Raw genomic sequence first — 26,831 nt, 5'->3', positions numbered from 1 at the left:
ATTTGATTACATTTTGTATGATGGATTATGCAGAAAAAGTAGAATTGGGCTGAAAGATCTATCACTTTATTACTATTCAGGTTGTAAATCATGTTTTTAAAAAGTAACTAAGTAATTAATTACTTTTAAAAATAAGTAATCAGTAAAGTAACGGGGTTACTTTTTGGGGGAAGTAATCAGTAATTAGTTACTGATTTACTTTTTTCAAGTAACTTGACCAACACTGCTAGTTAAGTTACTACCATAGTTAATACAGTTACGGGTAACATGATAGTGCTAACCCATAACCCCGAACTCTGTAATACTGTAAATGATGAGTGATTTAAGTTAACACTAAACATTAAACAGTGTCTCCTGAACATTTATAATCAGGTGTGAGTCTGGCTGCATTGACTTTTGAAGATGCAAATTTAGCATGATGGCTGATGGTGCTGTGTAAGCTTCTACTTACTTTCTACACTGTGCTTAACACACATTTCAGAATAGCAAAGAGGAGCACTGTTGCTTCATCCTTAATACTTTAGAGGAGAACTGGACTGCAGATCAAAAGGTCCTTAATAGCTTTTGTCCTCCCCGACCCTCAAAGCCAAACCAGCCATGAGAGCTGATGAGACACGATTTGTAAAAGTGACATTATCAGAAACAAAGTATGTTTATTGAGATTTTTTGATATAAGAAAAAAAGACAAAAAAAGACACAACCCCCCCCCCCCCCAAAAAAAACCAAACAAACAAACAAACAAAAAAAAACCAATAAAAGAAAACAGACAACACAACAGCAAGGGCAAAAACACACAAATAAGGAAAAATATTACGCTTCAACAACAAAAATACTACTTCAGCACCGGCAATAAACAGAAATAAAACACTGAGGTGGTACGCTAATTATTTGCGATCAATCAAAGAGAACTTTGTTTTAATACATGATCTAAAAATGGCTGCCACACATCAAAGAAATGACTAAGTTTGTCCGCTGATGTGTACCTAATCCTCTCCACATGCAACAGAGCAGTCAGTTCTGTTAGCCACATTTTGAATTGAGCTACAATATCCGACTTCCAGAGAGTCAAGATCATTTTCTTAGCAATTACCATTCCGAACAAAAATGTAGTTTGTGCAGCAGAGCTGAGGTGTAAAAGGGAAGAGGAAGATCCAAACAATGCAGTTATTGGGTCCGGCTCTAATGTGCAATTGTAGATATCAGAAAAACATTTAAAAATGTCCAATCAATAGTTATGCAATTTGGGGCAAGTCCAAAATAAATGAGTGAGAGAGCCTAACGACTGTCTTCTGCAAAATGACTACTGTTAAATTAGAGCAAATGTAAAATCTTGTCATTTACTTTACAATTTCTTGCTATTTTATTATATTTGTTACATGTCGTAGACACGGGGAAGAGGCACATGTGGGGATTCCCAGTGGACAGCAGCACGAGAGACTTCAAGGAAGGCCTCCAAACTGGATGAAGAGGAGATGGAGGTCGCTGTGTGTCGACATGGATTAATGTGTCTTTTGTGTCACTTTCACTTCAGGGACGGCAAACTGTGGTATGTTTCAGGAACGGTTACATGCCTGACAACTACACTTCTGAACAGGTCCAACTTTTGATTTGCACTCAGAATGATTACATCAAAGAGTTTAGTTAAAAACACTAAAATGAAACCTGCAGACTTGCTTAAAGTGATTCGTATTCATGAGAAACTGGAGCGTCATTATCATTGAGTTTATTTCTTGCCCTGCTAAGCAACACCAAGTCTAGCCCTGATTGGCTGATATAAGTGAAACAGACCTGTCGCTGTGTCAGTTTGAATGGGTGATTAGAGACCAACACATGTTTGTTGCTGCTCCATGTTTTCTGCAACATTGTGTGTAGTTACTGCAGCTGTGTGTGCATTCTGCTGGCAGGAACAGGAAACAAGTGAAAGAAAACTGGCGAGCATCCTGGAAGGAAAACTTAATCGGACATAACAAGTTAAAACAGTTTGCAAGTTTCAAGCCAAACTGCTGAATCTACCGTCCAGGTTCTCCTTGATAGCGTGACTCTGTGTTGTTCTCCTTCATTCTTCTGTCTCTGTCTGTCAAATCTCAGCGTATTATAAACCAACTGTTGTCACCCTCTGCTGGTCAGTGTGCTGGCTGTTTTCTCAGGAATCTCAACCACGAGAAAGTTTATAAGAACGAAGCTAAAAAACCTGTGACAGTTTGTGAAACGTCATTAGCAGCAGTGAAATGATAGAGGCTGTTTTATGCTGGAAAAATTCTTCTAGCACAAAGTGGTCCAATAAACTGAATTTTTTAATACAGAAATACATCTAATGATAAAAAGACAAGCAGAGAATTCATTGTCTGTTTTCAGTTGCAGAGCTGGGATGCTCGTCTCCTCATGGAGCGCTCTCGAGCTGTGAAGTGTCCAGATATCAGCGCTCACCTGGCTGCTACCAAGAAGGTTCAGCAAGTGCTCCCCAGACCTGGAGTCCTGGACAGGTTCTTCCCAGACCAGCCTCAAGCTGTGCAGCAGATCCGAGCGACATTGGCTGACCTCTACACTCGAGACATGGTGAGAAAAAGGGCACGGTTTTTTCATTGTTTGGAAAATTTGGCATTAGATAATCCTCACCTGGGTGTTGCTGTTCAGTGTAAGCAATATCGTTTGCATTTTATTCCTCAGGTTTATTTCTCTGTGGTTGCGCTCGTCTACAGGGTCCAGAGAGGGACAAAACAGTATCAGTGGCCTTGGCAGCAGCAGAACGGTTTGTCTTGAAGTCTCAGCGAGAAGGAGGAGGTACAGCGGGGGGATAGAAGCATCTTTAAAAATGCAGAAAACTTCTGTTTGTTGCTCACCATTTGTTAAACTAGGGAAGTTTAAGCAGTGCATGTGTGGATCTGCACACACGTGCAGCATTTGCTTGCATTCCATGTATGAGCTAGCCTCAGTCAAAACAGTGACGACACATACATGACTGCCTGCTGTTTTGCGTTACTGTGTATCTACTGTGACTCATGCATGCTGTACTGTGACTGAGATAATAGTGTATATGAGACACACTTGACAACAACATTGATCAGGATGTGAAAAAGCTACCAGATACAAGTTGTCAGCAGGTTATGGCTGACTAACCACCCTGCCTTACATCACTCTGGGCTAATACTGTAAAAAGCAATCATTAGTTTTCTTTGTAATATCAGATCATTTGTTTTGATAAATACATAGTCCAGTATCAGGGTTCATATGAGCTATTTTAGCAGTAATTTTACACCTCCACTATGATAGTATTTAGCTGTTAATCATGTTAGCAAGGAAGCTCGGGTTTGTAATTCATTCTTAATTTAGCCACGCTGCATGAATTTGGATGATACGATTTTTGAAAATGGCAGTTTCATTTATCGGGCATTTATAAAACCGTATTTCTTAGGCTGGCTTTTAAGGAAGGAGAAAAGGTATGTATCAGTTGGCTGGGAAGAAAGATGGAGGTGGAAAGGATGTGCGAGCTGTGGGACAAAGTTGCTGAGACTAGGTTAAAAAGAGGTGAGGATCAGTGAGCAGGAGTGTGGCTTTGTGCTGAAAAGAGCACAACAGATTCTCTGGAGAGAAGGTGAAGGAAAGTCAGCTGAAGCAAGACAGTTTGTGGAGTTTGTGTTGGACTGTATGTTATGCTGGGAGCCTGGGGATTAGTGGACTTTGATTCCAAGTTAATACTAGCTAGTGTTTCTCACTGGTTTTTGGGTGGTGGAGTAAAAGGGATTGGTTGGTGGCTGTTTCTAATGTTGCCTTTTCTTGGTTTTCTTACAGGCAGGGTAAAGACATGGTGATGAATGAGTGTGTGGGCCGTCTGCTGAGGACCAAGAGCTCAGGACAGTCAGACGGGGGCGTCGCAGCAGGAGTCACCGTGCTCGACAATCCTCTGCTGTTCTGAGATGTCACACTCCTGCCTGCACATACAAACCGCAGTGAAGTCAAAGTTCCACCTGCACCTCCACCTGTTCTTGCAACAGCATGAAAACTGACAGAGGTGAGACAGCAGAAAAGTCTTTGTTTATTTTTGTAATAAGTTAAGGAATTAAGTTAAGAAGAGTGATTAAATAAATTGTTTCTTGCCTTTTTGATTTAATGATTGTGTTTAGGATTGTTTCAGAAACATGTTTAGAGGATCTTTGTAAGCCTGTATTTACTTTAAAAGAAGGGAAGCACTTCTTCATTCTACAGAAAAGGTGACACATTACAGATGAGTTCATAAAAAGTGTCACTGTCACTCTTTCAAGGCTCTGTCACTTTTTCTTTTTTATTGGAACAGCATGGTAAAGTAGGCCTAGGCTGCCATCTTGTGGCAGTGTGTTGTTACTACAACATGTGAAATTGTGTTTCTATTGGAAATATAATTCAGCACCACTGAGCCGCTCTCTCAGTTACAAACTGAACCTGTTTTTTAGACATTTAAATTACTAAGCACAGTGAAGCTTTTGGTTTTGTAAAAGTGTTTCTTATTCTAAATGCATGTTGATTTTTATAAGGTTGAAGAGCAGTTAACAGTGCATTCACGGACATCTTTAAACTATTAATTGAAGAATCTTTGGTCATGATGGCATGAACTAGAAACGTGAGCTCCAGGTGAGACTGCACAGAAGAACAAGTGTCCTTGAACTGTATCAACTGATGACGTCTTACAATTTTATTCTACTGTGTGTTTTTATCATTGGACGTTTATGTCTTCAGGTGTCTCTCAGATCAAGATTGAATGTGATGACAAGGTGATGGATGGTGTGACATGTGCTGCTGGCCCACAGAACCAGGTGAGTATGCTGTCCATGTGCTCTGCAACAATGAGGACATCCAACACTCTCAGTTAAGATTAGTTTTTTGATTGTTGCCTCAAGGCCTGAGATCATGGTGGTGGGCTTGTGATGGACACACTTTTCATGGCTGAAACCTCTCCTGTAGAGGCTAAGCCTAGGCTTGAAGCTGCTGGGGTGTTCGTTGGCGACAGTGACGTGACGTCACTGTTATGCATGAAGTTATTAAACTTGATACAGTCCAATAACTCCAGCCTTACTCATCTTGTCCTTCAGATTCTTTATTTCCAGGATTTAACAGCAGCGCAGCGGTCACAAACTGTTTGCTTCCTCCCGATCAACAACACAGCTGCCACTAATTACGTGTGTCTGCCTTAAATATCTTCACAAACTCAAAATGTGACCTCTAGCACCAAACGCTTGCTGCAGTTCTTGGTGTCAGAGGTGACACACAAGGTATCAGGTTTAAGGTGCGATTACTTTTTCATATAGGACCAAGTATGTTTGGATAGCGTTTTACCCATTTCAGTTTGCTTCTAGTATCTATCCTCTGTGATTACTGGCTCTTTAGACAGATTTAATAGAAGTGTGTGAGCTATTGGCTCAGTATAAAGGGTCAGTAGTGTTTTCATGTCACCTATCCATCCTCCATTTAGTCACCCAAAGCATGTAGTAAATTCTCCTCACTTTTATTCATCTTCTCTTAAATCCAGAAAAATTCCCACTTGTTAACGTTGAGCTTCTCTGTGTGTGTGTGTGTGTGTGTGTGCTAGTTGCAGCCACCAAGTTGAACACCATCACCAAATCCAGCCTGGGTCAGTGTGTCAGCAAGTACGACCTGCTGGTCTGGTTTGAGATCAGCGAGCTGGAGCCCACTGGAGAGTGAGTATCCACCTGGAGTGTTATATTCACGCACAAGCTTTAAAGGAACCATAAAAATTATCTCCAGGAAGAATATTATAAGTTGGGATGTTGTGTCACCTCCTCCCTCCATGCACAGGTACATCCCAGCCATTGTGGATCACAGTGGAGGCCTGCCCTGTCATGGTACCTACCTGCTGCACCAGGTACAGGATTGGTGCACATGTTGTTTTCTTATTACTCACACAGTGGTAACTGCTTCCTTTGTACACAGTTGAATATCTTCTTTTAAAGCGTAATGTTGCTCTAGCTGTGCTCACTGTGATCCTGAGCTCCTGTTATGTTTGCTGCAGGGGATCCAGCGGAGGATCACAGTGACCCTCATCCACGAGAAGGGCAGCGAGCTCCATTGGAAAGATGTTCATGAGCTGGTTGTAGGTGAGCAGCCTACCTTTAGGGTCTAGTCGTGCTATACCTCTGTGTAGAAAACAAAAACCCCAAAGCACAGAAACAATGTTTTATAGTGTTTGTGTGCTTTTGATGGAGGAAGACAGGACAGAACATCATTAAAGGGATTTGACTTTGTGAGATCACACTGAAAACGCAGCACTCGGTTCACTCTGAGATATTTTCAGTCTGGAAAGATGAATCTGTCGGGCTTCAGGCTGCTTCTCACTTTAAGCAGTTCATGCTGTAGCTGATGGACCAAAAAATGACATTTCATATTTTAGACATTCAGCTGCTGACTCTGAAGCCAACAGGCTCTTGAGTGTGGATGATTGTGTTGGTGCTGGATGCTGTGATCAAACAGCTGTTCTGATCTGTCTTCATTCATGCCTGTCGTTATTAAGCCTCCTAAGCTCCAAACCAGTAAAAGCGATCTTTGGAGGCAACACCCTTTTTAGTACTTTGCTGTATTTGTTTGTGATTGTGTGACACTGAACCACAGTGCTATGTATATCCTCTGTAACACTCAGACGTTTCCAGATCAGTGTTTTCCCCTCAGCTGTTTCTCACTATAGAGTCTTTCCTCAGTAACAATGAGGCACCAGCAGAGCATATCTGGCTCTCAGTCTGTGGCTGATAGTGCCCCCTGCTGTTAATAACAGGAACAGCGTAACCTTGTATTGAGCTCATAGTGATGGTCTTAAGATTGCTGCTGCAAGGCAGTAATTTGTATCCATGTGTGCTGTCTATTCTGAGCATATGCAGTTATGTGAGCTCTCTGGTTTTATGTATCAGGACATAATTTAAAATAAATCAGGTCCTTAGTAGGTCTTAATATGAGGTAAATGCAACCTCAGATGAACAGCACAGAACACATTATACCAGGTCATTATTTATTTAACAAACACTGAGCTGAAATTCAGATGTTTCAAAAACTAAGTACATCCAAGACTATTTCCATAATTATTTAAGAGGGTCAGTATTAGCCAAGTGCTAATCAAGTGCACTAGATCATCAGTAAGTGTAACCACTACTGTCAGTTTGCTGGTGTGGCGTATTCAGGTAAGTGGTAACATACTGAGGAGGAGAGAAGCAGTTGTTGATACCCATGAATGTGGGAAGGCTTTGAAGTCGATCATTTTACAGCAAGAAAGATTATTCACAAGTTAAAAAAATCAAAGACTGTTTCCAATCTTACCAGGAGTGGACGTCCCAGAAAATTCACCCCACACATCTGAGGCTCTACAGGCCACAGTTAGCATGCTAAATGTTGGAGTTCATGACAGTGCAATTAGAAAAAGACTCATGTGGCCATCTCTGTTTCACAATCAAAGATATCTGCCCTGTTACAAAGTTTCCTTCTTCATAACTTCTGCTTCATTATAGCGACCGAGTGACTGGGATCTACGAGCTGAGCTTGTGTAAGATGTCTGACACTGGAAGCCCAGGTGAGCGGACATGAAACATGTTTAAAGAACGGCAGCTGTTTTATCATAATTCTGTGGAGAGCTTCATCCTAATGAGGGCTCATGTCCTGAGCAGGGATGCAGAGGAGGAGGAGGAAGGTCCTGGACACATCAGTGGCTTACGTGCGTGGAGAGGAGAACCTGGCTGGCTGGAGGCTCAGAGGAGATGGCCTCATCCTAGAGCACCAGTGGGAGCTAGAGAAGATGGAGCAGCTGCAGGAGGTGGGGCCTTAAAAGATTCATAAAGAAATAAATCTGTTTAATATCGTAGAGGGAAAAATGACTTTTTAACTCAAAGACCAAAGTGCTATTCTAAAAAGTTTTTTCTTAGAGTACAGACTTTACATGACTAACCCTCCCCTCTTCTCCCCACCTCACATTCGCCCCCATCTTTCGTCCAGGTGGAAAAGACCCGTCACCTTCTGGGAGAGGCGGCTCCCGTGGGAACAGCTCCCACCACCAAGTCCCTGAGTGAGTCTCTGTCCCCCAGCGTGAGCTCCGGCACTCTGTCCACGTCCACCTCCATCTCCTCGCAGATCTCCAGCACCACCTTTGAAAGCGTGAGAAGGAGCTGGCCACCAAGGTGAGAAAAACGTCGGCTTAGTGGGCGATCTTGTTGCTGCCTTCTTCCTTCTCTGCTCGGAGCTGATCGGTCTTGTTTCCTGTTGTGTTGTAGTGCCTGCGCCTTCTGACACACACCTTCAATACTGAATACAACCAGCTGGTGAACAGCATCAGTGACTGCAAGGTGAGAAATAATACAAAGAAATAAAAAAATAGCCTTTCTGTGTCACATCAGGGAGTTCATATATTGACGTCTACCTCATCCTGCTGTTGTTTCACTTCAGCTTTCTCTCATCTCACCGATCAGACGTGATCCATCCGTGACGAGCTTCAGCAGTGCCACCCTCACCCCTTCCTCTACCTCCCCCTCTCTGTCGGACTCCCGCTGTGGCTCCATGGACCAGAAGTAAACATATTTTTAGGAACATTGACCTCGATCTGCAAACGGTTATTGACAGGTTATCTATTTGATTCTAACTTGGTGTGATTTGTGTTAAAGGACCCCTGAGAACAGCTCACGTGCCTCCAGTCCCTCCTGCTCAGACTATGAAAACTTCCCGATGGTTCCCACTCTGGAGACCTCCTACCTTGCGCGGGCTGCAAAGAACGAGTTCCTGAACTTGGTGCCTGATATTGAAGAAATGCGACCAGGGTGAGTAATGCCATATTAACCCAAATACTGTCACTATGACATGTGTCTCACAGACCAAATGTAAGTCGACACTCATGTTCTCTAGTTCAAGCAGAAATGATGTGGATCGATTCAAATTCCTGAGCCTGGATGATTTCAGCTGGAAACAAACCAACTCTGCTTCTTCCTCAGAAAACAAGCGCTCTCTTAAAAAATAAATAAATGAATAAAATCTCTTCTTTTCAGATCTGTTGTGTCCAAGAAGGGTTTTCTGAGCTTCGTGGAGCCTCACTCTAACTCATGGGGGAAGCATTTTGTGGTTGTTCGCCAGCCCTACGTCTTCATCTACAACAGCGACCAGGACCCCGTGGAGCGAGGCGTCCTCAACCTCTCCACAGCACAGGTGGAATACAGCGAAGACCAGCAGGCCATGCTTAAGGTTTGAGGCAGGATAGACGTAAAACTCTCCTCACAGATCTAAGCTGGCGAGGCGGCGCAGCGGCCTGACGAAGAACTGAGCGTGCAGAGCGGTACGCGGGAGAACCACCGCTTCCATCCTTTCTGAAAAGCCTTTGAAAATACAGAAAATACCAAGTGTTCAAACTTATTAATCATTGTGATTCTTGACAGTTTTCTCTTGTAAGTCGACTTGTGGCTTAAGTCTCTTTTCATGCAACTCAAACGTTTAAGTTCCTCAGAACTTTTGCCTCCCCGCCTTCCTCCACCAACCCCGCTGCCAGCTCAGCTTTCCTCCTCTCTATTCCCTCCCCTCAGCTTTTTGTGTTCTCGTTTCCATGACAATGTTTGGGTCTAATTTTGTTCCGCTTGGTTGTCATTCCCAAACTCCCCTAACTAAGTAGCATGTTGTAGTAGTCTACTTGTGTGTGCACGACTCTTTAGAAACTTTCCGTCTGCCAATCATCTGTACAAAGAAAATGTCTCTATCAGTTTTATTTGTCTCCTGAAATGAGTTTCATTCTATTTTGGTTTTTTTGTTGTTGTTGGTTTTTTATTAAATTAACATGCTTGCATGATACCTGCAGCAGTCCTCAGGAGAAGACCAGGTTTGCTCAGTTTAAAACAAAGATGAACCAAATCAGCCAGCTTACATTTGAAACCATGAAGGAAAAATCTACAGATATCTCCAAGTGACGTGTTAGTTTACGCTCTGCTACCTAAACCATAGCTGCTAATAGATTTATAGGGTATTTTTCTTCTCACAGTGAATTTGCATCAGGCTGAACCGTCTCTGAAACAAAAACTCAAAGTGGGAATGAACTTTGACAGGAGGGCCACGCCCGATTTCCTCTGTCGTCCACGTCATACTTAGATCCTCCTCAATCTGTGTACATACGCCGCCTCTAAACCGCCGATAGTGCCAGTGTCAGTTAGTGAGTCAGTAAAATACTCATGCATTTGTGTTAACATAAAAACTGCAGACTAACTAGAGACAAACAAGCGAGGATCGCTTCATATCTCAGCAGTTTAAAAACAAACAATGACCGATTGTTCCTGCAGGAGTAGATTTGGGCCCTTTTTGCTTTTTCATCCCAAGGAGTAAAAACAGGGTTACAAGGAGACGAGGAGGAGGACTAGGAGGATGAAAACGAACTAAGGAGAGAACTTGATTTGTACATGCGGTCTGTTCTGGGATCAGTGTGTTAGTTAACCCTCATTTAACACATCCCTCTCTGCTCCTCTAGCTCGCTCTGTCTCACTGAGAATCAGAAAGCCTTGACATTTACTGCTATTAACTTTACACTCTTGTTGTAAAGACACAAAGAAAACACGGTGAAAAGGTCAGAAGGACGTAAGGAAAAAGGAATGAAGGTGCAATGTTTCTTTAGTTTTGCTTTGACGGCAGTGGTTAGCCAGCGAAGCTGCTTTTAAATGGCCCACAGGACAGATTACGATGTAGTCACATGACTCCCTTCGCTGTCACACCAGTGTCGGCTGAAATCTCTGAAGTGAAGTACTCGTGTTCAGCAGCATCACAGGGAACCATGTGTTCATTTTTTCTTCTTATTCTTGAATCAAAACCTCATCTAACTCTCATTGTGTTCATATTTTTTATTTTAACATTGTTATTTTTTTTTCTTATGCTTTTAATCATTCAACAATGAAGGTTTCTATGAAATGTAACAGAGGGCATTTATTTCTTAATTTATTTATCCTTACTTTGCACATTAACACATATCTATAGCAAGGACAGAGACACAGCCACATATGTTGAGTCCAGGATTGTATCTGAGCATCAGGAACAAATGATAAGAGCACATGTCAGAGGACACTGGATTGCTGTTTGTCAAAGGGTTTAATAGAAGGAAAGAAGTTAAAGGGACTACATATTCAAAGGTCTTATTTCTGATACTACCCCATGAAAATATTTGCTCTGTGTGCTGCAGCTGCTACATTCGGCTCTTTGGCACCTACGCCTCTCGAGATGTGTTAATGCAGACAAGCATTGAAAAACTCTGGTCAACCAACCAGCAGTCTGCCTGCTGTGTGGTATGAAATGTGTGGAAGGAGAGCTACCAACTGTCTGTTACATATAGATGAAAAATAAAGCTCTGACGTGACCTCGGGTCAGCAGCCTGACGGTCAGAGAAACAGAAACGTGCTGGATTGTGGATCTCTGAGCTGCACATCAAAGATGCACCTATGCACAGATCAAATCTCAAAAGTGCCTCATATACATGTTGATGCGAAGCGCTGCCAGAGCAAACGTTTCCACTTCATGTGCAGAGGTGTTTTTATTTTGGATTAAATGTTTATTGATTGCAATGTATAAATATTAGTTTGCAGCTCTTTGCACATATTTGTAGTATTTACAGTTTATAGTAGGGATTTTAGCCAACAGCTAATGTTTTTTTTTTTTTTTTTGTTTACTGGGAAATGAAATGCTGCCAATTCCCAAAGCTGTGTTTCAGCTGCACTTCCTGTTGTAGACTTGTGATGCACACAGGCTCTGTTCCAGCACTCAGCATGTTCTTCCTTATTTTCTCCACCAGGGGGAGTTCCTAAACTATGACATCCTGATAGGAGTGAACCAGGGAGAGGGGCTGAAGTTTGTGGACGACAGTGAGGACAACGACGGCATCTCAGCTGCGGCGTTCGACTACACCATCTCCACCTTTGTTGACAACCTCTACGGATACCCAGAGGGTGAGGAACGCCACCTCTGTACACTGCCACTTTTTCAGTTATTCCATTTTACAGCCTCCTCTCACTTAACTGCGTTTTGCAGCATCATCAGGTTTTGTCTTATTAGGAGCCGCGTTTGTTAATTTGTTAGTTTTTTTCTGTTTGCTGTATTCATTAAAATAAACGGATAATCGTCAAAATGACAAATGTGGACAATTATCAAAGCTTACATCACAATTCTGACAGCTTGAGTTCACATGAATTTTCAAAAGAATATAAAAACCTGTGAAAGTGCTTTAAGCGTTTAAAACATGCGAGTAAAGAATGGAATCAGTAAAATGTGAGCCCAGTAAAGTTACTGTGACTCAAACATAGAAAAATGTGATTTTTTTTATTTCCCACACCTAATTAATTAGAGATTATTTTATTTAAAAGTATTTTATAGCATATAACACCTTTGAAAATATGCTTCGGTTCACATTTAACTCCAGAAAATCATCAATCAAAATATGGATATTACCTGACCACAGATTCGTGGTGACGTCACTGCTCTTTTAACTGTTTGGTGGTTGTAGAAATGGTTTATTTGAGCTTTGAGCTGAGATTCAGAGGTTTCTGTGGACACTGCTCATGTTGGCACTTATATTTCTGACCTTTTCTTATAACCGATTAAACATGATCTCCTCGCTTTTGCTCCCATTTTTGGTGATGTGGGTGCAAATGATCAGTCATGACATTCTCATAATAAATAAGATACTGCAAATAATTATTTCTGCATTTGTGCGATTGGAGTGAATTGAAAATGTGTATGCAATGACACTGTTTTAAAGATTTAGCCTAAATCATTTTGGAGTGAATGAGCCTAAACATGATGACCTAACTAGTGATACACACACACACACACACACACACACACACTCACACAAGCATGTTGTGCCAGTTTCAGCTGAAACAGTGTTTCAAACCATATTCCGGGTTTTTAGTTCACCATTTATGAGGTTTCAAGAAGAAAATAAAAGACAGATCTGAATGTTTGAAAATGTTTTGGAAAAATTCTGTAAAGATGAGATGAAAAATACTCAAAGGATAAATTCAATTGGTTTATTTTTAGATAAGTTGAAAAGAAAAGTTAAACAAGCAAGTAAATAAAGAAACAAGGTAAAATGAAGTAATAATGAAAAAAGTTAAACAAGTAAATGAAGAAAAAAGGCAGAGGAGAGAAAACCCCAACAATCCCCTCTGAGCAAGCACTAGGCGACAGTGGGGAGGAAAAACTGCCTTTAAACGGGCAGAAACCTCCGGCAGAAACCAGGCTCAGGAGGGGACAGTCAACTGCCGGGACTGGTTGGGGGGGTTAACAGAGGTGGAGCAAGACGAGGCTACATCAGGTGAGGAAGCAGTAGCGTCTCTCCTCCGGAACAAGTGGAACCATTTTTTCTTTTTTTTCATGCACTTTTCCACGAGCGCTTTTTTCTCCAGGATGAGATTTCTCAACTCATCGATTGTTTCTGTGTTTTGCTTTTCAAGTTTCTCACATCTTTGTTCCACCTCTTCTAATGTTGCTTGTTGTTCTTCAAGCTTGTCTTTGAGTTGTTTGGATGTTGCCTCCTGTATCAGCTTGTCCTTGTGCATGTCTGCATTTCTCTGTTGGACCTCTTTGTGCTCGTCTTCTAACTGCTCGTTTCTTTTCTGGATTTCTTGGAGCGTGAGCTGCAGGTCTTCATGTATTTTGTCTTGTTCTTGTTTTTGTGCCTGCATTTGAGTGTTTTCACGCTTCAAGTTATTGAATTCCACCAAAATCCCCTTAACGAGCTCCGAGTTGTTTCTCGCATTTTGCTCGATCCTTTTCTGCATCTGTGAGCAGCGTTTCTCCAGTTTGTCCTTTTCTTCTTCCAGTTGCTTTGTCCTCCAGCTGATTACAAAACTCTTGCAGTTTTCGATTTTTAGACTCAAAGTCCTGGACAATATGTTTTCCTTCTTTCAGTCTTTCTTGTTGTTGCTCTTTCTGTTGAAGAAGGTCTTTATTTTGGTGCAGTGTTTCATCCAGGCTTTCTTTCAGCATTCGGTATTTTTCCTGCATGCTCTTCAGTTCGTGCTGCATGTCTCTTTGCTTTTTGTCCTGCTCTTCCTTCTGTTGGAGGAATTCTTTCTTTTCTTCCACAGCTTCATGGAGCTGTCTTTGGAGGAGCTGATTCCTTCGGTCCATGTATTGGAGATCCCATTGTATCTTATCAGTCATCGTTTTCTTGTCTTGGAGCTGGTTGGTCATTTGTTTTAGTTCTGCACTCTTTTGCTTGTTTTCTTTAATGAGGTGCACAATTTGCTCTCGGGTCTGAGCAAACTTGATTCCCCAGCCCTCATTAATAATTTTTATGTCCGGCTGGCGCTGTTGTCTGTCTTCAAGCTCTTTATTTTGGGCTTCCATTCGTCTACACTTGTCCTCCAGTTGAAGTTTCTCTTCTTCAATTTGTTGCATTTTTTTCTGGAGATGGTAGTTTTCCTTCCTACTCTCCTCTAACGCCCTTTGGAAGGATGAGACGTCATTTGGGGAAATTGGCCGGCCACGCCAGGAAGGAGAGGCGGCGTAATCTTTTTGAATTGGTTGTTTTTTTTCTTGGAAACATGTTGGAGTTTCTAAACGATGACTTTGAAAAGCTTTCCAAATGTTTCTGTGGTGAACGTTTGTAGGCTGCAAACACAGATGCTGCTAAAACGAACTAAAACTTGCTGTTTCTCACCCCTACTTAAGGAAAAACATCAAAGGGCTTAAGATTCTTAAGATCTCCCTATGACATCATCACTCCCTAAGCCAATGAGATTGTCACAAGACATTTTGGAATGGGGTATTTTTTTTAAACTGTTTTCAAACTTAACTTAAAATTTCAGTGTTTCCTAGTTGTGGACTATTGGTTAGTTTAGTCCATTAAGAATTAATTGTCACAAACATCCCTAATATTATATAACAGACAACAGAAAACAAGACAGTTTTTTTTCTACGCAATAGAGCTATAATACAAGTTTTTTAAATTATCCTCCTTTTTATAAAAGATAACATTTATTAAAGAATATGCATTTAATAAAAAACTCTATTCATCTAAAGGGTAACAAAAAGGGGGAGCTTCCTGCTCGAAAATGAAATGTCCCCATTATTCTGGGCGTGGGTGCTTAACTAGTTAAAAAGAACAAAAACAAACAAACATCTGTCTCCTATTTTTTATGTCACACAGGAAAGAAGCTTCAATATCTGATGAGAAGACATTAATTTGTTGGTGTTTGTGGTGTTTGGTGCAGTTTTCCTGTTTTCTGGGTTGTTGTTTATTTACAGTGGAGATGTAAAAAATGAGACATCTCCACTGTAAATAAACAGTGAAGATGTCCACTGTTTATTTAACAAGTTGATTTGTTCACATTTGCACATCTTAATTTTTAAGAGGAATGTGTTTGTTGAGTTTGTACACTATATGCATGTAAGGCAACCGTTTCCTTTTTCAGTATTTTGTGAGGTGCATTTTTCTCTGTTTTAACAAAAAACAGACATAAAAGACATTTAAGTCGACCTAAGATGATTTGTTTAGATTTCTACATGGTCTTACTGAGGTGATGCAAAGTGAAACATGCTTTCTTCTTTTTTGGTAATGTGCTGGAAAAGCTTGAAAATGGACCTTGAATGTGCTTAAACAGAGCTTGAATTTGACCCTGAAAGATGTGTATGAACCCTGATATTAATAAAAGGTTGACCTAACTGATCAAATAAAGTCTGTGCGGTTTAGTTGTTCCACTCATATTAAACCAAATGATGGTGTGGCGGCCTGTTCTAGTGTGAACTAAGAGAGGGTTTGAATGTAAGAGAGAGGTGGAAAAAGGAAAAGGAGACCTAAAATGTAACCCCTGCAGCTCGACTGAGGAGGTGAGTTACATTAGTGCTTCCTCTTTATTAGAAAGCGGTTTGAGTGAATTAGAAGTCTGTTGTGTTTTTGGAGGATTCTACTCATTAGTCATGCGAGGCATCCATCTGAACTCTATCAAATAAAGGTGTATTTTAACTCATTTAAATGTTTTCTAATATCAGAGATATAGGACTATACAAAGTAGCTGCTGACATCTAAAACGACAGCAGACTTATTGTGTCTTTCTTCACCTCATCACTTTTTTTGTGTGTTTTTCTGTTGATGCCTTTCAAACAAAACTAGCCATGATATTTTCCACCTCTGACAATTAATATCAGTTAACCCCAGATGTGTCATGCAGATATCCTAATTCTGTGTTTGGTAATCTTGCACCATTGAACTGTTAGTGAACGAGGCAACAATAAAAGTGTGAAACGTGCATTAGCAGATCAAGTGGTGCCTGCTTATTTCCTGCTTTATGTGAGCTTCTGCTGTAGTTTATTATGTGCTTTAGTCCCAAGAAACCACCCTTTTACTGTGGCGCACAATAAGATCTTCTGATGTTTGGTGTCATCTTCCTGTGATCTCCTGTGAACAGGTGGATTAATTCACTTCAAGTTTATGTATGTAGCACCAAATCACAGCAGGCGCTGAACACTGTAAAGACTCTAGAATAATTATGGAGGCACAACATTTAAAGCTCCCATCCTTCCATCCCACAGACCTAAAAGTTAGTTATATGATAAACAGCCCCGTGTTTGTTTACTTGATTTGTAAATGCAAAGTGGTGACTTTTTCTCTTCAAGTACGTCCTCATATGGAGACAGTTTTTTTTAATGGCATAAAACAAGTCATTGTTTACAAAAATTTGTACATTTTATTGGGCAGAATGAGGTAAACAGTGAAGAAAAGTATGAGAAAACAGAGCACGTCTCCGGAGACTGTGGCAACTAGAATTATTGTATACATGTGTGTGTATTAAGGACTGACACAGACAAAGAATGAATGAGACAATGAAGCAATGTCCTTTTTAAATGTTTATTTATAAACAGGATAAAACCATTCAAGTATTGAGTCATGAATAAAACATCAACCTCTGATCTGCTAATTGGGAAACAGAGGATGTCAGTGTATTTTTCAGTGCTAGTCCAAATTGAGTGAGAGGACTTTACATTTGAATAGATTTGATTTCAAGTTATATTTGGTTTTAATTGAATGAGTTCAATTTGATTTAAATCAAGCCAATTCACAACATATAAACTTGAAATATATGGTAAGATAAAGGTTGTGCAATAATACAGAGAAAGCCCCAACAATCAAATGACCCCCTATGAGCAAGAACTTGGCAACAGTGGGAAGGAAAAACTCCATTTTCGGCAGAACCAGAATCAGGGAGGGGCCATCTGCCTCCACCGGTTGGGGTAAGAAAATGAAACTAAACTACAGGAAGACAAAGAGGAAAGATGTTCATGATATATATGAAACTTTCCGCTAGCCCTGACTAAAATATTGTTTTTGACAGGAAAGTATTGTTTCATTCATGTTTATTCCACGAGGTGGACAGCAGGAATAAAACAAACCAGATACTAAGAAATAAAGTATACAATGAAATTTTCTCGATATGCTAAAATTCCCACTGAGACTGGATAAGATTTTTCTAAAACTGGTCAAAATACAATTCTCTTCATGCACAGAAATCCCACCCAGTCCCACAACCCAGGATGAATATTCCTTGTGTGTTCTTGAGCTGGACAGAAATTCCTCTTGCTGAGCGGGTCCACGCCAGCCTCGTGTCAGGCAGACGAGGAGCCTCCTGTCCCAGTCTCGTCCGTCCACTGGGTCCATCACATCCCAGCCCAGTTCGCATTCTGCATTGGAGTCCGTCGCTCGATACCACCGCGGCTCCTCTCACGTCATCACCTGTAAGTAAAAACAAATAGGAGCCAGAACCATCATCCCGGAAGCTGCCCTGGCTTGTAGCCATGGCGACCCTCTCCCAACACGGCTGCACCCAGTGAACAACAGTGAGACACTACTGACAAATGCAGGCAGTGGTATACATCTGCCCTGCTGTCAATCACACACGTTGTCTCCTACTGTCGCCGTTCCTGCTGTCGGGACTGGGTCACCACATCACGCTGACCGATCTCCAGACGAGCGTCGCACCCCCCACGATCACGTGCAGCGGCTCCCTCTTTTCCACCGGCCTTCATGCGTTCCTCTTCCAATCTAGGCCTCTCTCCTTCCAGTGCTCAGCTTGCTCACTTTTAATACGACCTTTAAACAGCTGAAAGGACACCTCTGGACACACCCATGCCTCAACAATGTGATCACCATCAGCTAATTTGTCCCATTGCCAGCCAATCCACAGTGGATTAAAACATGTAAAATAACACACGGAATCAATGTGATATAAAAAGAATAAAATCATGCAAATAAAAACTAAAATCAGAAAAAAAAACAATATAAACAATGAATACAAATTTCTACTGTGTGAAACATTTTCACTCTTTGAATATTTTTCATTTCTTACAATCAGAATTCTCCAATAGATTTGTAGAAGAAAATTATTTTCTTTCATGCATCACCAACTGAACCTTTTATGTTAACGTCTCAATCTCCAGCCTAACCTCATTGAATTTTGCTTAGCAAAGTACTTTTCAACTCTAATAATTAGTAAGATTATATTTCTTATCATCTGTTGGTCGTCTGACCTGATAAACTTCAATGAACATTATAACACAGGAGTGATTGTCTCTAAAAATGGGCTCCTGCACGCTTGCAGACATTTTTCCATCACAACTTATGGATGATGAAGGATTTGATTAAAGCTGTGAAACATTACTGATAAACTTCATGTGGTGTTGCATTAAAGCCAAATTTCTATTAAAATCAGGGACTTTTCTAACTGACCTCTGACCTTTGAGCAGTAGTGTGTACTGTATGCTTGTATGTAACTGTATCTGACCTGGATTTTATCACCAGTTTCAAATAAGAATCTTCTTTAAAGTCTGTCTTTCAATACAAATGAAGTTAAACTTTATCAAGGCTGATGGTAAACTGTCCCTAACAAGTCCACTTTATTGCGTGCTCATTGACTTTCTCCTATCAGAGCTGTTTAACAAGTCCACTTTATACATGCTTATTAATCTATCACGCTTATCAGTGGCTCATGGTTGCTTAAAGCCTATGTCTGAACTTGAGCACAGAGGCAGAGCATCATTCAATCTTGGCAGCAGCTCCAGGATGACAAACTCCACTTTCTCTGCATCAAGACAGCTCATAACTTTTTAACAGTCTCTCCTGATAGTCTCATATCATCTGCTCTAAGTAAATGTAAGTTATTAATCAAAAGACGACTGTTTCAATCTGGCCACAAACCTTTGAGCAGTAGTGTGTGTTGTATGCATGTGTCTGTCTGTATCTGATCAGGATTTTGTCATCAGTGTCAACAAAACACTCATTTTTTTAGCTGTGTCCATCATCAAAATTGAGTTGGAGTGTTTTAACTCTGATGGCAATCTCTCCCTAACAAGTCCACTTTATTGCGTGCTCATTTTCTCCTATTAGTGGCTCATAGGAGTCTAACTAATGAACTGTATGCATGTTTCCTAATCTGTCATGCTTATCAGTGGCTCATGGTTGCTTAAGGCCTATGTCTGTACTTGACCACAGAGGCAGAGCATCATTCAACCTGCCAGCTGCCTATCTTGGGAGCTTTTCAAGGATGACAGACTCCACTTTCTCTGCAGCAAGACAGCTCATAACTTTTTTACAGTGTCCTCCCTGTCCTCATACTTCTATATATTCTTCTGTAATAGATAACTATACACTATCATTGCAATCAATCTACACTACAGCTCAAAGTTTGAAGTCAATTTTCACCTGGTTTATAACCATGTGATCGGTCCACACAGGAGCGATTGTTACTAAAAATGGGCCCATGTATTAGTGTGTAGACATTTCCTAATGCATCATGGGTGATTTAACATAAATGGTTCATTAAACACACATCTGTGAAAACATTACTAAAATTGAGTTTATGGCAAACTCTCCCTAACATGTTCAGTTTATTGCGTGCTCATCAATCTACTCTACAGCTCAAAAGTTTGAAGTCAGTTAGAACGTCTCTTTTTCTTAAAAAAAAAAACAAGATTTGCTTTAGATTTTGTAAATTAATTGTGAATGCAAATAAATATTATTCCTTAAAACTTGCATAGATCACCAATTATGAATGATGATTGATTAAATATTAACTTGTGTATGGATTACAACAATAATAGCGAGTGTGTAGATTATATTACCTTTCCTCAGTTTATCACATTAAATCTCAGCTTACTAGTGACCCAGCAGTTTTCCAAGTACAGAAGCGCTAATCAACATATTTTTTTCAAGTAATATAAAAATCAATTTTATATATTACCTTTTTAAACATCCCATTTTTCTTTCTAATGTCATTAAACCAAGTTTGCACATTTGTATAACAACAGCTGGACCTCCAGATCTTTCAAGCTTTCAGTTTTTTTCTCAGTGTCAACACATGGATTAGTTTTCGTCTCTTTCAATAAGAAGTCAAATCTCAACCCTAAAGCAATCTTTGTTTCTTTCAATCATTCCAATATTTTTCATCTCCTGTTATATAATTGCTGTTAACCAGAGCTTAGCTACTCTGATCCACAGTGATTTGGGGGTGTGGATACCTATTTTTTTTTCACAGGTGCAGAGCCTTTTTCTACAAAATACGAATAAACTGCATTTTTTAAAAAGTACCATTAACATAAATGTAGACTGACAAGTAACTCAACCTTAACACAGTGATCAATAGAGAGATTATATTTCTTATCATCTGTTGGTCGTCTGACCTGATAAACTTCAATGAACATTATAACACAGGAGTGATTGTTTCTAAAAATGGGCCCATGTTTAAGTGTGTAGACATTCCTAATGCATCATGGGTGATTTAACGTAAATGATTCATTAAACACACATCTGTGAAAACATTACTGGTAAACTTTGTGTAATATTATGTTAAAGTAAATGTAAGTTATTAATTAAAAGACGACTGTTTCAGTCTGACCACAAACTTTTGAGCAGTAGTGTGTGTTGATGCATGTGTCTGTCTGTATCTGATCAGGATTTTGTCATCAGTGTCAACAAAACGCTCATTTTTTTAGCTGTGTCCATCATCAAAATTGAGTTGGAGTGTTTTAACTCTGATGGCAATCTCTCCCTAACAAGTCCACTTTATTGCAGTGCTCATTTTCTCCTATTAGTGGCTCATAGGAGTCTAACTAATGAACTGTATGCATGTTCCGTATTTCTCACACTTATCAGTGGCTCATGGTTGCTTAAAGGCCTATGTCTGTACTTGACCACAGAGGGCAGAGCATCATTCAACCTGCCAGCTGCCTATCTTGGGAGCTTTTCAGGATGACAAACTCCACTTTCTCTGCATCAAGACAGCTCATAACTTTTTAACAGTCTCTCCTGATAGTCTCATATCATCTGCTCTAAGTAAATGTAAGTTATTAATTAAAAGACGACTGTTTTCAATCTGACCACAAACTTTTGAGCAGTAGTGTGTGTTGTATGCATGTGTCTGTCTGTGTCTGATCAGGATTTTGTCATCAGTGTCAACAAACGCACATTTTTTTTTAGCTGTGCCATCATCAAAATTGAGTTGGAGTGTTTTAACTCCTGATGGCAATCTCTCCCTAACAAGTCCACTTCTTGCGTGCTCATTTTTCTCCTATTAGTGGCTCATAGGAGTCTAACTAATGAACTGTATGCATGTTTCCTAATCTGTCACGCTTATCAGTGGCTCATGGTTGCTTAAGGCCTATGTCTGTACTTGACCACAGAGGCAGAGCATCATTCAATCTTGGCAGCAGCTCCAGGATGACAAACTCCACTTTCTCTGCATCAAGACAGCTCATAACTTTTTAACAGTCTCTCCTGATAGTCGCATATCATCTGCTCTAATCAATAACCATACACTATCATTACAATGTAGACTACAGCTCAAAAGTCTGAAGTGAATTAGAAATGTCTTGTTTTCTGAATAGACTCAAATTTGGTTTCAGATTGAATCACAGAAATTTATCAAAATAATCATATAAATGCTTAATATTAACACTGATCACAAATCATGAATGATTTCAATAGAATATCTACAGAGGTGTTCAGAGACCCATTTTCAGCAATAATCCCTCCTGTGTTCAGTGGTACATTGTCTTATCTAATGCAAGCTTAACACATTAAAGCCTAACTTATCACTCAAAACTGCTTTTTAAAGATTTTTGCACAAACTGAAACTATTGTGGTGATTAAAGAAAAAATAAATGTGTCTGGATCATCCCAGTGTTTGTTTTTAACCTCATGAAACCAAGTTTCCATTTTCCTCTAAAGGGGCTGCAACACCCAGCTGCACAAAACCTTCACTTTTTTTTTTAACATTTTCACTCTTTGAATATTTTTCATTTCTTTTTTTAAAAAAAATGTTTATTTATAAGATTTTAAGTTCAAAGTTACATAACGTCACACCAGATAAAGGACATAAGATTCAAAAACAATAACATTTAAGCACAGAAAAAAAGAAAAAACAGAAACCAAAACACAAAAAAAAAAGACCCAAACAGGAAAACAGGAAAGAAAAGGAAAAAAATAAAAACAAAATAAATAAATAAATAAAAATACACCAGTTAGCCAGTACAAATCAAAAGTTCAAAAGAAACACCATTGTCCAAAGAAGATGATCTTCTGTGTGAGTTTAGACAGGGCAACAGAGAGTTCACCAAGACCAGAAGACGTGGGAAACATGTCCAGGAAGGAATCAGGGTCCGGCAGAAGAGCAGTTTCACACAAACACAAAGTGCAGTCAAATGGGTTAAAGTTTATGTTAAATTCCCATTAATATGATTGAGAAAAGGGCCCAGATTTTTGACAAACTTAAAATGGGTGTCAGCCGAACGATAACGAACCTCTTCACTATACAAACAAGCAATCATCTCACGTAGCCAAACCCTGAACAGTGGAGGAGATGGTGATTTCCAGGCACTAAGAATAAGTCTTTTAGCTACAATCATGCCAAACATTAAGGCTTCCTGAGAGGACGTCTGAGTGCCAATGAGGTAGGGAGCAGCCTAGCACTGCAAGTACACCATCCGGCTCTAATTTTAAGTCATAAATCCGGTTATATATATTAAATATCTCTGCCCCAGAAACTCCTGAGTGTGGGCAAGACCAGAAAAGGTGACCAAGGGTTCCATCCATTGCTTTGCATCTGTCACACAAAGACGAAATAGACGGAAAAATGCTGCATAGCTTTGTTTTAGAAAAATGCAAACGATGGAGGACCTTGAACTGTATAAGTTGTAAGTCTGGCATTAACAGAGCATTCTTTAATCTTCTTCAACCCATTGGCCCACAAAGCATCCAATATGTCTACTTCCAAGTCCTTAACCCAAGCATCCTTGATGTGGTTAGTAGGTGGTATAACGTGTAAAAAGTGTAGTAAATTGGCTGGTTAGGTGTTTGGAAGTGGGATTTTTAATCAAATAATCATAAAAGTCACTCTGAACAGGGGCTTATCCAGATGGGTAAAGAGTGTTTAACAAAATTCCTAATTTGTAAGTATCTAAATAAATGAGCAGAGGGGAGCATACATTTTGATTGGCAGCTGAGCAATGAAGCAAAGCAATTGTCGATGTAGAGATCCTTAATAGTGTGAAGACCTAATGCTGACCAATGCTTAAACACAGGGTCCATCAAGCCAGGTGAAAAAGAAAGGTTTTCAGTTATGGGAGCAAAAATGGATTAGGTCTGGAAGGCACAAAGCACCCCTAACTTGCTTTAAGATCCTAAGAGAATGACCCTAGGACAAGATCATTACTTAAAAGTTTGGTATGATGTTGGGCTTAGGAAAACAGAATACCAATCAAGTGATGTACCAAAAAATTGATTTAGCATTGTGTGCCTCTATCAAAGGCCAAGAAGGGACCGCCTCCCTTCTGAACAGCAGGAACAGCTGAAACACTGTTCCAGAAAACCCACGTTCTGCCATTGCAAGCCCAATAGTAGTGCCTGAAAACTGGGAGGCCTAATCCGCCCTCAGAGGAGGGTTTCTGCAAGTGTGCCTTTGAAATTCTATGGGGTTTATTTGCCCAGATGAAAGACAAAATGATAGAGTTGATAGTTTAAAAAAAAGATGAGGTGAGAAAAATGGGTATGTTTTGAAAAGATGAATAAATTTAGGAAGTACTACCATTTTAATAATATTGACACGTGCAATTAAAGAAAGTGGGAGAAGAGTCCATTTATCTATCTTAGCTTTAATACTATCAATAAGTACCTGAAAGTTCAATTTAAATAGTAGCTTACGGTTTCTGGGAATGTTAATACCTAGGTATTTAAAGTGACTGCTGGTGGTTTTAAAAGGTAAGCTAGCGATGAAGCTAGAGTCGAGCCCATCTGCCAATGGCATAAAAATGGACTTGTCCCAATTAATTGTGAAACCAGAGAGTTGTCCAAATTTGTTAATGAGATGAAGCAGGGGAGGCAAAGAGAGCCTGGCATCAGACAGTGTTAGAGCCACATCATCTGCATATAAAGTTATAGTGGATTTGACAGGACCACAGGCTATACCTACAATATCAGGGCTGCTTCTAACTGCAATTTTTCATTTCTTACAATCAGAATTCTCCAATAGATTTGTAGAAGAAAGTTATTTTCTTTCATGCATCACCAACTGAACCTTTTATGTTAACGTCTCAATCTCCAGCCTAACCTCATTGAATTTTGCTTAGCAAAGTACTTTTCAACTCTAATAATTAGTAAGATTATATTTCTTATCATCTGTTGGTCGTCTGACCTGATAAACTTCAATGAACATTATAACACAGGAGTGATTGTCTCTAAAAATGGGCTCCTGCACGCTTGCAGACATTTTTCCATCACAACTTATGGATGATGAAGGATTTGATTAAAGCTGTGAAACATTACTGATAAACTTCATGTGATGTTACATTAAAGCCAATTTTCTATTAAAATCAGGGACTTTTCTAACTGACCTCTGACCTTTGAGCAGTAGTGTGTACTGTATGCTTGTATGTAACTGTATCTGACCTGGATTTTATCACCAGTTTCAAATAAGAATCTTCTTTAAAGTCTGTCTTTCAATACAAATGAAGTTAAACTTTATCAAGGCTGATGGTAAACTGTCCCTAACAAGTCCACTTTATTGCGTGCTCATTGACTTTCTCCTATCAGAGCTGTTTAACAAGTCCACTTTATACATGCTTATTAATCTGTCACGCTTATCAGTGGCTCATGGTTGCTTAAAGCCTATGTCTGAACTTGAGCACAGAGGCAGAGCATCATTCAATCTTGGCAGCAGCTCCAGGATGACAAACTCCACTTTCTCTGCATCAAGACAGCTCATAACTTTTTAACAGTCTCTCCTGATAGTCTCATATCATCTGCTCTAAGTAAATGTAAGTTATTAATTAAAAGACGACTGTTTCAATCTGACCACAAACTTTTGAGCAGCAGTGTGTGTTGTATGCATGTGTCTGTCTGTGTCTGATCAGGATTTTGTCATCAGTGTCAACAAAACGCACATTTTTTTTAGCTGTGTCCATCATCAAAATTGAGTTGGAGTGTTTTAACTCTGATGGCAATCTCTCCCTAACAAGTCCACTTTATTGCGTGCTCATTTTCTCCTATTAGTGGCTCATAGGAGTCTAACTAATGAACTGTATGCATGTTTCCTAATCTGTCACGCTTATCAGTGGCTCATGGTTGCTTAAGGCCTATGTCTGTACTTGACCACAGAGGCAGAGCATCATTCAACCTGCCAGCTGCCTATCTTGGGAGCTTTTCAAGGATGACAGACTCCACTTTCTCTGCAGCAAGACAGCTCATAACTTTTTTACAGTGTCTCCCTGTCCTCATACTTCTATATTCCTCTGTAATAGATAACTATACACTATCATTGCAATCAATCTACACTACAGCTCAAAAGTTTGAAGTCAATTTTCACCTGGTTTATAACCATGTGATCGGTCCACACAGGAGTGATTGTTTCTAAAATTTGGCACACGTATAAGTGTGTAGACATTTCCTAATGCATCATGGGTGATTTAACGTAAATGATTCATTAAACACACATCTGTGAAAACATTACTGGTAAACTTTGTGTAATATTATGTTAAAGTAAATGTAAGTTATTAATTAAAAGACGACTGTTTCAGTCTGACCACAAACTTTTGAGGAAAGTCAAATCTTCAGACCTTAAAGCAATCTTTGTTTCTTTCAATCATCCTAATATTTTTAATCTCCTGTTATATAATTGCAGTTAACCAGGGCTTAGCAACTCTGATCCACAGTGATTTTGGGGGTGTGGATACCTTTTGTTTTTAACAGGTGTGGAGCCTTTTTCTACAAAATTACGAATAAACTGCATTTTTTAAAAGTACCATTAACATAAATGTAGACTGACAAGTAACTCAACCTTTAACACAGTGATCAGTAGAGAGGAAAGAAAATAACCCATTTCAAAATGTCTAGTTCAGATCAAAATTATTGTTCTGATTAAGGAAACAGTAAGTTTGGCCGCATTATTGTCCTGATCCTCCAATTTTCCCTTTCCAATGTGACTAAATAAAATTCAACTTTTTTTTAAATAAAAGCAGTTGCACACCCAGATATTTCTTACAGTAAGAATCCTCCAACAACCTTTCAAAAGAAACATTTTTTGTCTTTCCTCAATTTTGAGACCAACTGAACCCACAAACCTGAAGCTGCAGACCCCAAACTAACCAAATGTAATGTTTCCTTAATCAGCACAGTCATTTTTAAGTCTTTATGTGTTATGTTAACCACAGTTTTGATGCTTGCTTCTTCGACTTGATCCACGATTAGCTCTGCACCATCGCTCTGCTGTTTCCTCTCTCCTCATGCTTCTCCTTCATGCGTCCTGTCCTCAGATATAATCCAACCAGCCTCCTTGTTTCCTCCTTGACTTGTATTCGCAAAATTTCCAGTT

General features: G+C 39.8%; 2 protein-coding genes, 2 long non-coding RNA genes and 1 pseudogene across 8 annotated transcripts in view; 3 read left to right on the top strand and 2 right to left on the bottom strand.

Annotated features, from left to right (window-relative positions):
* The first annotated feature begins 1,280 nt into the window (after positions 1-1,280).
* LOC146513640 (glutathione synthetase-like) lies at positions 1,281-4,495 on the top strand. Its single transcript, XM_085167068.1, has 3 exons — positions 1,281-2,556; positions 2,700-2,781; positions 3,790-4,495. Exons 1-3 carry the CDS (start codon positions 2,383-2,385, stop codon positions 3,807-3,809), a joined length of 276 nt encoding a protein of 91 aa, XP_085023194.1. The 5' UTR covers positions 1,281-2,382; the 3' UTR covers positions 3,810-4,495.
* A 1,044-nt stretch (positions 4,496-5,539) lies between these two features.
* LOC146513639 (uncharacterized) lies at positions 5,540-6,755 on the top strand. Its single transcript, XR_014874979.1, has 3 exons — positions 5,540-5,669; positions 5,788-5,854; positions 6,002-6,755. It is a non-coding gene; the product is annotated as an uncharacterized LOC146513639 (long non-coding RNA).
* Positions 6,756-7,393: 638 nt separating this feature from the next.
* Positions 7,394-17,924, top strand: LOC146513637 (kinesin-like protein KIF1B). 4 transcript variants are annotated; one of them, XM_085165657.1, is made up of 9 exons: positions 7,394-7,543; positions 7,638-7,783; positions 7,963-8,144; positions 8,238-8,309; positions 8,410-8,531; positions 8,625-8,777; positions 9,003-9,195; positions 11,768-11,921; positions 17,482-17,924. In XM_085165657.1, exons 5-9 carry the CDS (start codon positions 8,521-8,523, stop codon positions 17,556-17,558), a joined length of 588 nt encoding a protein of 195 aa, XP_085021783.1. In that variant the 5' UTR covers positions 7,394-7,543; positions 7,638-7,783; positions 7,963-8,144; positions 8,238-8,309; positions 8,410-8,520; the 3' UTR covers positions 17,559-17,924. The 4 variants fall into 4 exon arrangements, with proteins under 4 accessions (XP_085021783.1, XP_085021782.1, XP_085021784.1 ...); XM_085165658.1 differs by lacking the exon at positions 17,482-17,924 and adding an exon at positions 15,128-15,225 and having other exon boundaries at positions 7,395-7,543; XM_085165656.1 differs by lacking the exon at positions 17,482-17,924 and having other exon boundaries at positions 8,433-8,531; positions 11,768-12,367.
* Positions 12,460-14,732, bottom strand: LOC146513638 (uncharacterized; annotated as a pseudogene).
* Positions 17,925-22,150: 4,226 nt separating the features above from the next.
* The window catches only part of LOC146513629 (uncharacterized), a 101,816-nt gene continuing 97,135 nt past the window's right edge, over positions 22,151-26,831 (bottom strand). For both annotated transcript variants that reach the window (XR_014874981.1, XR_014874980.1), the window contains one exon: positions 22,151-22,227. This is a non-coding gene — a long non-coding RNA (uncharacterized LOC146513629). The remainder of the gene's footprint in view (positions 22,228-26,831) is intronic.

The sequence above is a fragment of the Neolamprologus multifasciatus genome, chromosome 7 (genome assembly GCF_963576455.1).
Source record: "Neolamprologus multifasciatus chromosome 7, fNeoMul1.2, whole genome shotgun sequence".
Classification (NCBI taxonomy): Eukaryota; Metazoa; Chordata; class Actinopteri; order Cichliformes; family Cichlidae; genus Neolamprologus; species Neolamprologus multifasciatus.
The sequence above is the reverse complement of the archived record's forward strand: the minus strand, read 5'-3'. Positions and strand labels throughout refer to the sequence as shown.

Coding starts and splice junctions, on each gene's coding strand:
- LOC146513640 (XM_085167068.1), top strand. CDS start 2,383: ATGGAGCGCTCTCGAGCTGTGAAGTGTCCAGATATCAGCGCTCACCTG. Junction 2,557..2,699: donor ACCTCTACACTCGAGACATG/GTGAGAAAAAGG, acceptor GCTCGTCTACAG/GGTCCAGAGAGGGACAAAAC. Junction 2,782..3,789: donor GTCTCAGCGAGAAGGAGGAG/GTACAGCGGGGG, acceptor GTTTTCTTACAG/GCAGGGTAAAGACATGGTGA.
- LOC146513637 (XM_085165656.1), top strand. Junction 8,778..9,002: donor ATTGAAGAAATGCGACCAGG/GTGAGTAATGCC, acceptor TCTTCTTTTCAG/ATCTGTTGTGTCCAAGAAGG. Junction 9,196..11,767: donor ACCAGCAGGCCATGCTTAAG/GTTTGAGGCAGG, acceptor TTTCTCCACCAG/GGGGAGTTCCTAAACTATGA.